General features: G+C 40.0%; 1 protein-coding gene and 1 pseudogene across 1 annotated transcript; both read right to left on the minus strand.

Moving 5' to 3' along the window:
* Window positions 1-466: 466 nt before the first annotated feature.
* LOC133924839 (uncharacterized) lies at window positions 467-5660 on the minus strand (annotated as a pseudogene).
* Window positions 5661-12375: 6715 nt separating this feature from the next.
* LOC133925592 (helicase SEN1-like) lies at window positions 12376-15984 on the minus strand. Its single transcript, XM_062371467.1, has 6 exons — window positions 15832-15984; window positions 15171-15680; window positions 13940-15079; window positions 13544-13859; window positions 13053-13305; window positions 12376-12960 (listed from the first exon to the last, which is right to left on the minus strand). Exons 1-6 carry the CDS (start codon window positions 15943-15945, stop codon window positions 12678-12680), a joined length of 2616 nt encoding a protein of 871 aa, XP_062227451.1. The 5' UTR covers window positions 15946-15984; the 3' UTR covers window positions 12376-12677.
* Between the last annotated feature and the right edge of the window lie 413 nt (window positions 15985-16397).

A 16397-nucleotide genomic window follows, 5' to 3' on the forward strand; every position in this document is an offset into this window, starting at 1 on the left:
AGCATCAAGTGAAACACACATCGAAGAAGAGCCTTGATCATTCAGCACACTTTGGGATCGTGCCTGAACCTGAACGAACATTAAAATTATGAGTCATCGATAAGTTCAGCCAACAATGTAAATTATGATGGGTTTTGTTACACCCATAACTGAAATAGGTAAATGATTAGTCTAGACTCTAGCCGACAGATAACTGTTTCATGCAAAACAATAAGTTATTCCAACAGGTTGTAACAGCAGTAACAGTTGGATGTACTAAAGCTACTCCCATTCTCTTGTTGCTATTCTTTTGAAAGTATCATTTTCAGTGAAAATACCAGATGTACCCTTCCCCACTAAAATATATACTCACAATACAATGATGCATCAAATTACAAAAATGAACAAAAGGAACATGAGAAATGGGCAAAACAGATAACTCAGAGGCAGTAGTGAAAAGGGTCTTGCGAGACAATACCCAAACCCCACTATTTCTGGAACTTGTAAGAGGTGTGTTCTTTTTAATTTTATCTTTACTTAGATCACTCTTCTGCTTAGCAATCATGCGAGATATAGCCCTGTCACTACTGGCATTGAAGAAACACCGCCGATCCTTCGCATTGCGAACTAGATCAGCCCAGATAGAACCACTGCTTGATAAGGTTGTTGCATTTCCCAGAATCCATAGGCAATATCTGTAATTTATACTTCAGACATAAGTTATGTGCCAAACGGGTTAAAGAAAAAAAAGATTGGGCATAGATCACAGAAGGAACTCAACGTTAATAAGTATACTGAGAAGATACCTTGCTCGTGTCAAAGACACATTCGTGCGCTGTCTGTTTGAAAGAAAACCTACCACCCCATCTGAGTTAGACCTCACAGTTGATAAAATGATTATGTCTTCTTCACCACCTTGAAAGCCGTCAACAGAATTAATTTTTACCAGTAGCGGGTCAAACTTCATTTTCCCTAGTTTTTCTTGAATTGCTAGAACTTGAGCAGTGTATGGGCATATGACACCAACTGTAACTTTCTTTTTAGGTTTAGAGCAAGCTGGCAAAGGAGAAATATTTAGAAGAAGCTTTTGTGCCAATATCATATAAAGAAAATAAAAGAAATTCCAATTTGGATGCATGTGGCTTCGACATTTAGCATTATGATAACCCATGAGAGCCAAGGCAAGTTGGGTGGCAGTTTTTTAAAATAAAAAAAATAATATGAATGGATGCAAAGGGAATTTCTCCTATATTTCAGAAATAAGAATATTGTTACTCCTGCAACCCTAAAAAACTCCAATTACATGTAGAGTACTACTATAGATGGCAAACTTGAGAACTAGAATACATCAGGCTTAAATACAACATCATACCATCAAATATGGCCCTATCATACAGTCTGTGTTCCTAATGTCAGTCACATTTTTCGTAACTCTTCAAACTATATTAATGCTGCCTTAGCCTTGTTCATTCAAAAGCTATGCTTTTGTGTCATCTTCCCATATAGTTAATAGCATGTACGTTATTAAATACAGTGACAATGTTGCAAGTTCCTAAACACAATAAAAGTAAGGCAGAATGATTTTTTTTATAAAAGTAAATTTAAAATGTCATATGAATAAATAAATAATATGTGAATAGAGATCACATGCCTCTTTGGAGATTTCGCAATATTTCTTCAACAACAACAACTTCAACCAAGTTTTTTCTGCTATGACCAAGTTCATCGAAATCCTCCCTTCCTTCAATATTTATGAAGGAGTAAGGACCAAACATAGAACCTGGAAGATACTTCTTTTGGTGCTCTTTTTGCTTGACACAAGGAGCATTTAAGATTTTCCCGTCATAAAAGCTGGTGTTTGGAAAAAGACTAATGGATGGATGCATTCTGTATTGCATATTAAGTAGATGCTTTTCATGCCCAAGTGAACTCAACCTTTCGAAAAGGCTTCTTCCAAATAATGCGTCCGTGCAAACCTAAAATGATCAGGGGAATTAAATGGCATAATACAAATTCTACAAAACAAATGGGAAATCTGGTGCTTGCTAGATTAATAGAAAACCAACCTTGTTTTTCACTGTTGCTGGCAATTGGCACTCATCACCAATAAGAATAACATGCTTTAAGGCCGGCAAACGCAGAGGGATCAATGTTTCACATTCTTTCAACTGGGCAGCCTCATCAACGACAAGCAACTCTAGCTTTTTGTTAGTTACTTTTGACGAGCTAGATACAGTACAGAAAATTATGGAAGCACTTTCAATACAGAAATCACGAATGATACGCTTTGAGGATGTTATAGGAAGTTTCAAGCAACTTAACAGTGTGTTTAGTTGCTCAAGACATTTTAACCTTGCTTTGCCAAGAGTGATTATTGTCTTCCAATGTTCCGCCACACTAGAGTTTCCAGAATCGGATTCACCATTATTGTACAAGAAAACTTCCTTAATTTCATCCCCGATATTCTTCCACTGGAACATGCTGTTGAAATCTTCAAGCAATTCGAGAATTGAAAGGATATTGTTGTAATTCACTTCCAAAATACTAGATTTCGGGACATGAAATAATATTTCTTTGAAACATCTCCTAAGCTCCATATAAATAATAACAAATCTTTTTCTGGCGTAAGAGAAAAAGGAAGGTTTATCACCTTCCTCTTGGTCTTGTAGATATTGGAGGTATTGGGAGTAACCATTCTCAAAAAGATCAGACAGGGAAGATAGGCGATGTCTCCATCCAGTCAATGGTGCAAAGCAGCCAAGAAGCTTCCTTACACGGTCATGTAAATATATCTCTTTGAGATCACCATCAACACACATGCGCTCTTTATTGCCAAGCAATAAAACATCTCCCAAGCAGCTTGTATAAGAAGAACGCTCTTTGATCAACCTCAAGAAACGTGAAGCAACTTGTTTAATAGCAAGGTTTGTTGGTGCACATGTGAGTGTTCCATGTTTTATTTCTCTCATTAACCACAGTAGCACACTGATTGTTTTTGTCTTTCCTGTGCCAGGAGGACCCCAGATAAGGCTAAAACTGCTGCTGCTGTTGCAATGCATTGCTGAAATACAATTCAGGACGGCATCATTCTGAGAATTGTTAAGGTCCATTGTAGATAACTTGGTCCATATTTCCATGCTGTCAATTGAATCAACATCCTTTGTGCATTTCTGAAGAATATCTGGGACCTGGAAAATCAGAAAATGGAACTGATCAAAATACCTGTTTCTTTACAGCCTCCCAAAATCTTTCAATAACCACTATGGTTATGATGTCAATATAGCTGGATCATTTGTTTTACAGTAAGTTGGATCTTTTATTTTGCAGTGAAATATTCTAATAAAAAGGAAACATGGATGGTAAGTTCAACAGTAGTTTCTCTGTTCTTTGACCTCTGTCCTCTGCATGTTTATCATCCGACAAACAAGATAGCAGAATCAATTATTCGCATAAGTATGATTCAGAATAAGCATACCAGCGGATAATGTACCATCGCCTGTATGAGGCCTCGGTTTCTTCTTACTGCTGTTTCATAGTCAAGGCAACGCCACATACGGATGTAGGTCACAATGTTGAGCAAATAAGCAGCAAAAAGTGAGCTCCTTTTCCCATCTCCACACTTCCCATCGGCAGCATCAATTTTGCCCGATGCTATGATCACATACTTAGCTGGTGGTGAGTCATCATCTTCATCCCCTCCTTCTGTGACGAAGGCAATACGGTATGGCCTTCCATTGCGAGTAATATCAGAAATATGCCCCGGCTTTACATCAGACATTATAATAATATCACCGACGCTTGGAGCATAAGGCCGATTACATGACTTAGCAATCTGGGAATCAGACTCAACAGAAATTTCATAAATTCTGTTGTTCTTCTTTTCTTCAATCCATGAGATCCTGACAAAGGGCATGGTAGATACGGATTCCAAGCTAGATGACATCTCAGCTCTCAACTCCTCCAGCAATGGAGAGGTGTATGACTCCAAGTAATCCTTGAGGTAATTGAATGTGGAAGGTATCCTTTTCACCTGCATTTCAAGCATCGCAATGATAAGCAACCAGCCACTGTAAGGAAAACATGGAAGTATGATAATGCACACTTTATATGTTTGAAACAACTGAAATGCCATGTTTAAGAACCATGCTGTAAGGAAAACACAGAAGTGTGATAATGCACAACATCATAGGCATAACGCACGATCCATTGTGATCGGCAGCTCCCATATTATCATTAGTTCACCATTTCGACTCTTATATGATATAAACTATAAAATGTCGCTTATGTCATTATATTTAGAGTAGCAGAAATTGGAGTTGTTTGAAATGATCAGCAAAGCTTACTTGGTTCCTGTAAAAATGCCATTGTATTCCCGAAGCCCAATAAGAACATGGTGATAGAGGGCTTATTTTTGCTTCTCAAAAGATCAAAGTTTAGAGGGGAGAAGAGAAGAATCAAATAGGATCAAATTCATCCATTTCGGAGTAAAATTCGAGAGCTTCGGAGCCTCCCCTTACTTGTTGGATCTAATTGAGAACTTGGTGTGCATATGGTTGTTGAAGAAAATTGCTCTTTTGTTCACACACATGACACTACTCATTTCTCACCGGTAGTATAGGTAGTATATGTGAGTAGTATGGTAGTATAGGTAGTATATGTGAGTAGTATTATCAAAACACATTCTTCAGGAAGTGGTCAGACATCCCATCTTCTTTTACGATTTTGCATTTAGCATTTAAACAAAAAACTTGAACTAAACTACTATCCAACAGTCCAGATTAGTCAGGATACTACTCATTTCTCACCGGTAGTATACGTAGTATATGTGAGTATAGTAGTATTAGGGTTATTTTGGGGAGAAAAATATGTGACATGAAAGTAATTAACTACAGTTATATGTCTCTAAATGGAGTAATATTTCATTGTCGTTTTAACATTTTAATCTGCATTCGGCATGAGAGTTCATTTGCTACTCATCGGCTAGGGTTTACGGCGTTTGCAGCGTCGATCTTTCTATTAGCAAAAGCATGGTGGCAATTTTACTAAAATTGTCACAATTACAAAAATATCTAATTACGTGGATCATCGGATTAGATTTATACATAAAAGAGCTCTATTTTTAAACCGAAACGACCAGATAGTCAAGATTCCACAATCAACGCTCAAGATAATAGGAGAGGTAGTACAGAACAAGATACATTACTAACTACTCCTAGATTGAAGTGAACTAATAACGAGTACAGCACGCAAGAAGCCTTGATGCCCAACCAGCAAAGAACTGATCAAGCAAATCAATGGAGTCGTACCAACCTTGTCCTTGAAGAGGTCCTCGTTCATGACATCCTGGGGGCTCCAAGATAGTATCACGTCCACAAGGCTGGGCCATTCATCCCCCGCGCCCTTCTTCACGCCCCCACCACCACCGCCCCGTCCGATCATCTCTAACGCGCAGCGCCGTCGCAATGGCGCCTCGGAGCCTAGCTTGCTTGTGCCAAGTGTGCAAAAAGGCGGCGGCGGAGGTGGAGGCGATTACCGACCAGCGCGCCGGCCGCTCCGTGGCAACGATGAGTAGAGGGAGACCCGGGGGAAAGCAAGGGAGAAAAAGGCGAGGAAAAGCGAAAGCAAGCGCGCGGGCGGCCTTCTTCGGAGTGTTCGCCGGTTACCTGCTCTCCTACTCGCGATGACCGTCAGCGACTTTGGTCGCCCAGACAGTTCCGCCGCTTTTGAAGGCGTATAATTGGAGGTGGAAAGGGCTTTTTCCTTTAATCGCAAAATAAAAGGGTTTTCTTATATGGAAAAATGGCTTTGTTTGGATGTATCATATACGTGGAATATATTTGGAAAGTAATCTAAAAAATTGTAGCCATTTTAGTGCTTATTTTCGGCACTATGATGATGTAAAACTCTAGATGCACTGTTGAATTTCGTTATTTCATAATTGAAATGTGGTTTGCCGTGTTAAAAAAAAGCTAATCTAAAAAATCGTAGCCATTTTAGGGCTTATTAATCGGGTATACCACTGATCTTGATGATCGGGTTTCATTGGCCGTCGAATCTTTGTAACACGGAGTGGCTTTGGCTCGGTAGACAAGTCATGCCTCGCCTCACAGGACAAGGAAATAGATGTGGTTGAGTGTTTAGATCTTGGCACTTTTCTCATTTTCTTGCGAACCCCGGCTAGCAAATTTGGCTCACCGTCCAGGTCAGGCAAGGCAGCTAGCCCACGCCGACAACACAAGGGGAGACTCGCTGGGAACCAAATTTCCCCAAGTCACACGACAACATATATAAAAAAAGTTTTCGGATCGACAAACGTTTCCCCGGAGCCAAGCCAAGCCGTCTCATAATTTTTGCTAGTGCCTTAGTGGGTAAGTTATCAACTTATCATAATACTATCAAGGACTTAAAAAGTATCCTAAAAAAATGCACCGTACGAAAAAAAGATGGCAATGCAAGTGGAACCGGATCGAATCTCTTAGCTTTCCGTTACTTTCTCAGGAAGGGATCGATCCTAAATTAGTTAGGTTAGAATTTGATTACAGTTAATGATCAGTTAGTAGATAAGTATCTTCACCGAAGAGGTATACTCTTTGGTGAAGAGATTTTAGATCTTTTCATTATATCTATTGGAAAGAGTCATGTCTTTTTAATGGCATCACTTCAATATCGTGTAAGAGAATACCAAGTTTATTGTAGCTTAACACATGTATTACTTCATGACGAAAAGCATGATAGACTCCTTTAAGGAATCATCATTAGTATACAATCGGTGTTGCTCCTTTACCTGAAGTACATGCTAATATCTAGAATAACAACAAGTTCGATGGCTCTCTTAAACGTCATCCAAAGAATTTTAATAGTAAACGCAAATGCAACAAAAAACAGAAGCCCTATACACCGAATCAGGGTCAAGAAATTTTCAAACTTGATAAATCTAATATTTGTCGTAAGTGTGGATACTACAAGAACATCATCGCACTCCGAGATATTTAATTGATCTGTATTTACAATCCGTGGGACGTAATCGACCTACTCAAGGGTAAATATTTGAAGCACACTCTAATCTTAAAACTGACTCCACCAAGGAGGCTAGTTGTTCACAACAAGTTCTACAAGAACCAAATGGATTTTTATTCCATAAGGTGGCGAAATAGCGAGGTATGTAGCACAAGGGTTCACGTAGGGACCCGGTATCAATTACGACGCTACATATCCTATGGTATTGTGAAAATTATGTTCTCATATTCAATATCATTGGCAGATCAAATGAATTGGATAGATTCGGACATATAAGTCCCTAATAGACTTCATATTCTGAATCTAAATACAAATCAAAATATATATTATGTACAACTTAAAGTCACTCCATAACTTCAAGCAATTAAGTTGATTGTGCTATAACTGACTAAATAAGTTCCTTCCACAGAAGTGTTACACCAACTATAACGATTGCATATGTGTGTTCATAATGAAATCCTAATTGGATTTTGTATCATCTACAAAACATACATGATAAAGTATGTAATCATCTTAAGACGAAATTTGGGATGAATGATTTGTGTAAAACCAAATTGCGCTTAAAGTCTACCAGTTAAATATATTCTTTTAGGAATATTTATCCATTAGTCCACCAATATCCAAATAATATTGGACACTCATATCCATCAAAACACCTATGGTCATCCAATCCCTAAATATGAATCAAGATCCATTCATACTTTGGGTTGATGATGAAAAGATATTGAACCTAAAGTTCTATATCTTAGTACCATCAAAGCGCTCATGTATCTTGCAAATTACAACATACCTGATATTGCATTTGTAGTCAACTTGCTAGCTTAAATAGAGTAACTCCAATAACACCATTAGACGGGAGTCAAAGAAGATATCCACAAATATCTTTATAGTACCAAAGATCTAAGTTTTTCTATCAGAAAAATCAAGATATGATCATAGTGGGATATTCAGACACTGGTTATATAACTGATCTCCATAACGCTAGATTATAGACTGATTTCATAGTGATATAGCCTTCCTATAGGAGTCATCAAAACAGATTCTAGTGGAAACTTCTACCTATCATTCTGAAATATCACATACATATGTATAGCTTCACATAATGATAAACCACATACAACTATCATGTACTATTAGTTCCATTGAATTACCAATAAATATCTATGAAAATAATTCTACATGCATTGCTCAAATGCAAAAAGGTTACATAAAGAGCAATATAACCAATCATATTGCACCTAAATTTTTCTATCCTCATAATGGAGAGATAGAAATCTTATAAACTAAATCATGTGATAACCTCGCTGATTTATTCTCTAAGTTCTTACTAACTTTTATATTCCAAAATGTATTAATGGAATTGGTACGTGGTGACTACAAGATTTGCAAGGTTCAGGGGACGTTAATCCCTGAATAATAACATGTTCATATTATATTGTAATCTTTTCCTTTATGAGTTTTTCCTATACGATTTGTCATATAAGATTCCTTAAAACCACCTTGCACGCTTCTTAAAATATGACTCATAGTCATTTGCTTACACCTTAAGTAAGTCTTCCAATTCAACGCGTGTCCTCCATCTTGCGATCTTGACTACCGGTAAGTCTCTCTCACTCATAATCCCTCATACTGTCTTGTCACTTGCATCGATATCCCTTTTACTTACTTTGTCAACACGTCATCTTCATCCTCCATCTCATGCTTTGTTTGACCTCTAAGTGTACAGCTAGGATCATCCTTGACTCTGTTCGGCCTTCTTGGTCGTCCGGCACCAAGCACTCTGCTTGGCCCGAATCATCCCGTCATTGGTAGCCAAGTTACACCCATCACCTGCATAACACGAGACAAGTAAACACATATCTCCAAATCCATTTTAAGTTAGCAGAAATCAAAATCTCTGTTGAAAGAGACATCAATTAGAAAATGTGAACACCGAATGTTCTGGCGTACATTCCTCCTACATGGCGGACTATCCGACGTGTGCAATTCATCAGACCAGCCATCTTGTAATCCTCTCTGTAAAAAATGCTCTGGCATTTGCACCTTACATGCTAGACCATGCGGTGCATGTATCTTGTAAGAAATCCCTAAATATGAATCAAGGTCCATTTATATCTTGGGTTGATAATAAAAATATATTGAACTTAAAGTTCTATATCATAGTACCATCAAAACTCTCCTGTATCTTGTAAATTACAATATGCCTGATATTGTATTTGCAAATAACTTACCAGCTTAAATAGCGCAATTTCAAAAACACCATTGGACGGGAGTTAAAGAAGATATCCATAAATATCTTTATGACATTAAAGATCTAGGTTTTTCTATCAGAAAAATCAAGATATAACCATAGTGGGATATTCAGACACTGGTTATATAACTGATCCCCATAACACCAGATCATAGATTAATTTCATAGTGATATAGCCTTCTTATAGGAGTCATCAAAACATATTCTAGTGGCAAGTTCTACCAATCATTCTGAAACATCACATACATATGTATAGTTTCATAGAATGATAAATCACATACAGTTATCATATAGTATTGGTTTCATTGAATTACCAATAATTATCTATGAAAATAATTATACATGCATTCCTCAAATGCAAAAAGGTTACATAAAGAGTAATATAACCAATCATATTGCATCTAAATTGTTCTATCCTTATAATGGGGAGATAGAAATATTACAAACTAAATCAAATGATAACCTTGCTGATTTATTATCTAAGTCCTTACCAACTTTCATATTCTAAAATATATTAATGGAATTGGTATATGGCAACTACAAGATTTGCAAGGTTCAGGGAAGTTAATCCCTAAATAATAACTTGTTCATATTATATTGCACTCTTTTCCTTTATGAGTTTTCTTATACGGTTTCTCATATAAGGTTCCCTGAAACCACATTGCACGTTTCATAAAACGTGACTCATAGTCATTTTCTTACACCTTAAGTAAGTCTTTCGATTCGACGCGTGTCCTCCATCTTACGATCTTGACTACCAGTAAGTCTCTCCCACTCCTGATCCATCATACCGTCTTGTCACTTGTATCGATATCTCTTTTGCTTGACTTTGTCAACACGCTATCTTCATCCTCCACCTCATGCTTTGCTTGACCTCTATATGTACAGTTAGGATCATCCTTGACTCCGCCTGACTTTCTTGATCGTCCGGCACCAAACACTCTGCTTGGTCCCAATCATCCCGCCGTCGGTAGCCAGGTTGCACCCATCACCTTCACAACACAAGACAAGTAAACACATATCTCCAACTCCATTTTAAGTTAGCAGAAATCAAAATCTCTGTTGAAAGAGACATTAATTAGAAAACGTGAACACCGAATGTTTTGACGTACACTCCTCCTGGACGTTGGACCATCCGGCATGTGCAATTTATCAGACCAGCCATCCTGCAATCCTCTTTATAAGAAATGCTCCGACATGTAAGAAATCCCTAAATACGAATCAAGATCCAATTATATCTTGGGTTGATGATAAAAAGATGTTGAACTTAAAATTCTATATCATAGTACTATCAAAATGCTCATGTATCTTACAAATTGCAATATGCCTGATATTGTATTTGCAAATAACTTGCTACCTTAAATAACGCAATTCCAATAACATCATTAGGTGGGAGTTAAAGAAGATATCTATAAATATCTTTATGACATTAAATATCTAGGTTTTTCTATCACAAAAATCAAGATACGATCATAGTAGAATATTCAAACATTGACTATATAACTGGTCTCCATAACATCAGATCATAGATTAATTTCATAGTGAACATCCTTCTCAAAGGAGTCATCAAAACAGATTTCAGTGGCAACTTCCGCCTATCATTCTGTTACATCACATACACATATATAGTTTCGTAGAATGATAAACCACAAACAATTATTATGTAGTATTGATTCCATTGAATCACCAATAAATATCTATGAAGATAATTCTGCAAATGTTGCTTAAATGCAAAAAAAAAAGTTACATAAAAAGCAATATAACCAATCATATTGTTCCTAAATTGTTCTATCCTTATAATAGGGAGATAGAAATCTTACAAACTAAATCATATGATAACCTCGCAGATTTATTTTCTAAGTCTTTATCCACTTTCACATTTCAAAATGTATTAATAGAATTGGTATGTAGTGACTACGAGATTTACAAGGTTCAGAGGGAATTAATCCCTAAATAATAACTTATTTATATTATATTACACACTTTTCCTTTATGAGTTTTTCCTATACGGTTTCTAATATAAGGTTTTTAATGAAGCAATATCTACACAAGATTATATATCGTGTCTCTTTTTTTTTTCCTTTCAGAGTTTTTAAAGGAGGAATCAAAGACATATCTATTGTTCTCTAAACTCACTTATGAGTTTTTGTTTTAAAAGATAGTAATCAATATATGATGTATCTTTTTCTCCTTATTTTCTCACTGGATTTTAAAGAAATTTTAACGACATATCACTATTATTCCTTTTATTTTCCCAATAGTTTTTTCAGAGGCTTTAATACGGTCTGTAGATCATAATTATTGTTGTCTCAATAAGTTTTTCCTATCTTGATTTCTCATATAAACTTACAATGAGACAATAACCAATATATGTCATATCATTTTCTCTCCTTACATTTTTTCATTGGGTTTTAAAGGAATTTTAAATGCATATCAACATATTATTTTCTTCTCTTTTTTCTATAGGATTTTAAAGGAGTTTTCAATAAGAAGTTTACAACAAGACAATTGATCAAGATGGAGTATTAGAATTTGATTGTAGTTAGTGATCAATTAGTAAATAAATGTCTTCACCGAAAAGACATGTCCTTTAATGAAGAGGCTTCACATCTTTTCATTGTGTCTATTAAAGAGAGACATGTCTCTCCTATGACACCCTACACCCTTCATCATATATATATAAACAATTCAGACATGTCTCTCCTATGACACCCTACACCCTTCATCATATATATATAAACAATTCAGACATGTCTCTCCTATGACACCCTACACCCTTCATCATATATATATAAACAATTCGTTGAATCAATACAAGATTTTTCGCTCTCTTTATCTCTCTACTATGTCTCTATTCTCAATAATTATATTAGCAAAAGCACAAGTTTATTTATCAGTTAGTTTGAAACTTGTGTGTACCGGACTGAAAGGAAAGATAGAAGCCAACGATGTGGCACACCAAAGTTTCTTTTTTTTCTATTTTGAGAGGGTATAAAAAGGACCCACACTATTTACACACTCAACGCACATTATACGTGTGCGCATTTATGCACATGCTAAGAAGGAATTGGAAGACTCTAGATCTATAATACGCGAAAACATACAGTACAACTAAACACACACATATATATATATACCTATTAAGAGAAAACCGCAACAAAGCGCCCAGATCCGATCAAGAATACAACCAGAGGCGTGTAAGGTGCACAACTGCACCACAACCACCGCGCCACATGGGCGTTCTCCAGAATTTCCATGTTTCGAGAAACTTGGCACATCAAAGTTACCCAGTCCCAGCTAAGAAATACTTTTGCACGGCACATCAAATTCAAACTCACCGACCTATAGAAGCAGGCATTTGAAAATCACCAGCCAAAATGACACACCTACGGCTACGAGTCCATAGTCCCCATTGCCAACTGAAGCCTCTTCACTTTGCTAGTCGTAGGGAGCCCAGGGAACCACAAATGTCGGCTTCATACACGCAGCACGCCGGGCGCAAGTCAACATCTGGATCAACCATGGCTGCGTTCCATCCATGTTCACAACCGGTCGGGCCAGCGCCGCACGGAGGAGGAACGGACGACGAGACGCCCGCGCCACCGTCCCAGTCGAAGAAGCACCGCCGATCCACAGCGTCCCGGACCAGCTCTCCCCAGATGGAGCCGCTGCCGCGCAAGGTCGTCGCGTTACCCAGGATCCAGAGGCAGTGCCTGCAACCAAACGATGCAGCAGGTGGGCGTCGTGGAATGCTGAATGCAGTGGCTGTTTGATTTGCCTCTGAACCGAAAGCCAGGGCGTGTACCTTGCCCTCGTAAGAGCGACGTTGGCGCGTCGGAGATTGGACAGGAAGCCGATCGATCCTGCACTGTTGGACCTGACGGTTGACAGGATGATGACGTCTTCTTCGCTGCCTTGGAACCCGTCCACAGAGTTAACGCGCAGCGCCAGGGGATGCATGGCCTTCGCGTCCCCTATCTCCCGCTGAATTGCCTCCACCTGTGCGGCGTATGGGCATATGACGCCAACAGAAACTCCTTGCCGAGTGCTCCTACAAGCTGCATGGTCAAGAGATGAAAATGAGTAGGAACAGGGGACATGCTAATGGATGCCATTGCCGGGTGCTTCTACAAGCTGCATGGTCAAGAGATGAAAATGAGTAGGAACAGGGGACATGCTAATCGATGCCATGAACTGAAAGTAGACCATGATATATCTATCTGTTTCAGTAACATTTTTCGAGTGTAAGAAATTAAAAAAAAATCACGATAAAAACAGTGAAATATTGTTCGGTACCTTCTTTGAGATTATGCAGTATTTCCATTATGACAGTTAGCTCGGCCATGTTTCGCTTGCTCCGGCCAGGATGTTCCCTTCCATCAATGTGGATGAATGAGTATGGCCCAAACATTGCACCTTGAAGGTAGCTACGGCCATGCCTCTCCTGCGTGACATTCGGGCCATCCAAAATTTTCTTGTTGTAAAAACTCAAGTTTGGGAAGATGCTTATGGAAGGGTGCATCCTGTACTGAATGTTCAGAAGGTGCTTCTTCTGTCCCAGTAAACTTAGCCTCTCAAACAGGCTCCTGCCTAGTAATGCTGTATCTGCAACCTGTAAAACATGAAATTGCTCAAGCTGGAGGACATAACGCATGTAGGGCAGAAATGAATTTGGGAGGAGAACCATTGTACCTTGCTTTTCACAGTTGCTGGCAGCTGACACTCATCTCCAATAAGAACAGCATGCTTCAGTCCAGAGAGTTGCAGTGGGACGAGGGACTCGCATTCCTTCAACTGCGCTGCCTCGTCGATGAGAAGCAAATCCATCTTCTGACCGTTCAGCTTTGCCGAGCCAGACACGGTGCAGAAAATAAGGGAGGCGCTTACAAGGCAGAATTCCTTGATCCTGAAATAAGAGCGTGTCACAGGAAGTTCCAGGTCCCGGATAAGAGTTCCTGTCACGCCTACAATTGCAGCCTTCTGTCGCATAAGTTTTTCAACTAACTCTGAATTGCCCACTGCACAAGCTGAATCGTCGCATTTCGTGTCACTCGTAGTCATGAAGACATCCACCGCGATATCATTTCCTGGAATCTTCCTATCAAGCAGCTTGCTAAAGTCTTCGAGCATTTTAATTAGTGAAACAATGTTCTTGTAATTCTTCTCCAGAACGATGGCCCTAGGGACGTGAGACATGATTGTTGTGAAACAGTTGTTCAGCATCTGGAATATCTGATGGAATCTTGACCTGACGAAAGACGACTCTAGTAAATTTGTTCCGTCTTTCTGCAAGCAAGCTTTGTAGTACTGAAAGCTCACTGTTTTTGGTTGTCCCAGGAACGACTCCAGTGAAACAAGGCACTGCCTCCAACCCGTCGCCGGCGAGAAGCACTTCTTGAGCTCCTTCACGCGAGTGTCCAGAAAGATCTCGCTCAGGTCACTGTCGATGGACATGCGTTCCCTGTTTCCGAACAATAGCAGATCGCCGTGGCGCCCTCCGTCGGCTGGGGAATGCTGCTTCCTCAGCGACACGACACGGGCCGCGACCTGGCTGATCGCGGTGTTCGTCGGCGCGCACGTCAGGACGCGGCATTTGTTCCGGCTCGTCAACAGCAGCAGCAGGATCACGCTGATAGTCTTGGTCTTGCCCGTGCCGGGCGGCCCCCAGATGAGGCTGAACTTGCCCGCGCCGTTGCGCTGCGTCGCCGACACGCAGCTCAGTACGGCGTCGGTCTGCGAGTCGTTGAGCTTGAACGCAGACAGAATGGCCGGGGCTTTGGCGCCGGTTCCTACGGTCTCTGGGCGAGGAGAGGAACCATGAAACGATGTGCTCTGCTCATCAAGAGGGTTAGCCAGGTGATGAAAGATAATGCAAACGAAAATGCAAGACGTGCATACTGCAGAGCATTCGCCACGTGCTTACCATCGCGTCGCCGGCGACAAACTTGACAAGGCCAGCACTTCTCTTCACCGCGGCGTCGTAGTCCAGACACCGCCAAATGCGTACGTAGGGTATGAAACTGAGCAGGCTAACAGCGAAAGCGTAGGAGTTTGCTACTTCGATTTTCTTAGACGCTCTGATCTCAAAGTTAAACTCATCATCGCTGGCATTCTTTACGTGAGCGAGGCAGTACGAGCCACCGTTTCTCGCGAGCTCGGACGGGCGGCGAGGCGTCGCGTCCGTGAGCATGATGATGTCACCGACGAATGGGGAACGCGCTTCACGGCGGCGGGCTACGGTGACGCGATAGAGCATGGAGTTTTTCGTGCCCATGATCTTCGGAGCCAGAGACCGTATTGACACGGTCGAGGAGTGGCTGGGAAGTGACTCCAGGTTAGAGCTCATCTCTGCTCGCATCTCCTCCAGCAGCGGGATCCTGAACGAGTCCAGGTAGCCCTCCAACCCGAAGAATCTGTCAGGTATTGTGTTCACCTGTAAGAGCATGCATGGGGCGCGTGCCTCGTCAGGTCAGCTTGGTATAACATGCAGCGATCAACAATTTAGAGCAACCAGTACTAGAAGCCAAGAACACAGAAATAACGCGAATGATCTAGAAGCAAGAGTAAGTTGATGGATGCGGAACCTTATCTCTGAAGAGGTCCTGGTTCAGGACATCTTGGAGGGACCAAGAGAAGATGAGGTTGACGAGCTCGTCGTCCGGCTTGGTCGCACTCCTGCCACCGTTTCCCTTCCCCATCTTCACGACCCAAACCTACCAACGTTTCCCCGGAGCCAAGCCAAGTCGTCTCAGAATTTTTGCTAGTGCCTTAGTGGGTAAGTTATCAACTTATCATACTACTATCAATGACTTAAAAAGTATCCTAAAAAAAATGCACCGTACGAAAAAAGATGGCAATGCAACTGGAACCGGATCGAATCTCTTAGCTTTGCCGTCATTTTCGGGAAGGGATGGATTCTAAATCAGTTATATGAGCGAAAGCACATAAGAAATTTATCAGTTAGTTTGAAACTTGTGTGTACCGAATTGAAAGGAGTGATCTAAGCCAACGATGTGGCACTCCAAAGTTTCTTTTTTTCGAGGAACGTGGCACACCAAAGTCCCCTAGTCCCAACCAGGAAATACCTTAGTACGGCACATCAAATTCACCGACATGTAGAAGCTGGCATTTGAAAATCACCAGCCAAAAT

Source organism: Phragmites australis, chromosome 7 (assembly GCF_958298935.1).
Source record: "Phragmites australis chromosome 7, lpPhrAust1.1, whole genome shotgun sequence".
In the NCBI taxonomy this organism is placed as follows: domain Eukaryota; kingdom Viridiplantae; phylum Streptophyta; class Magnoliopsida; order Poales; family Poaceae; genus Phragmites; species Phragmites australis.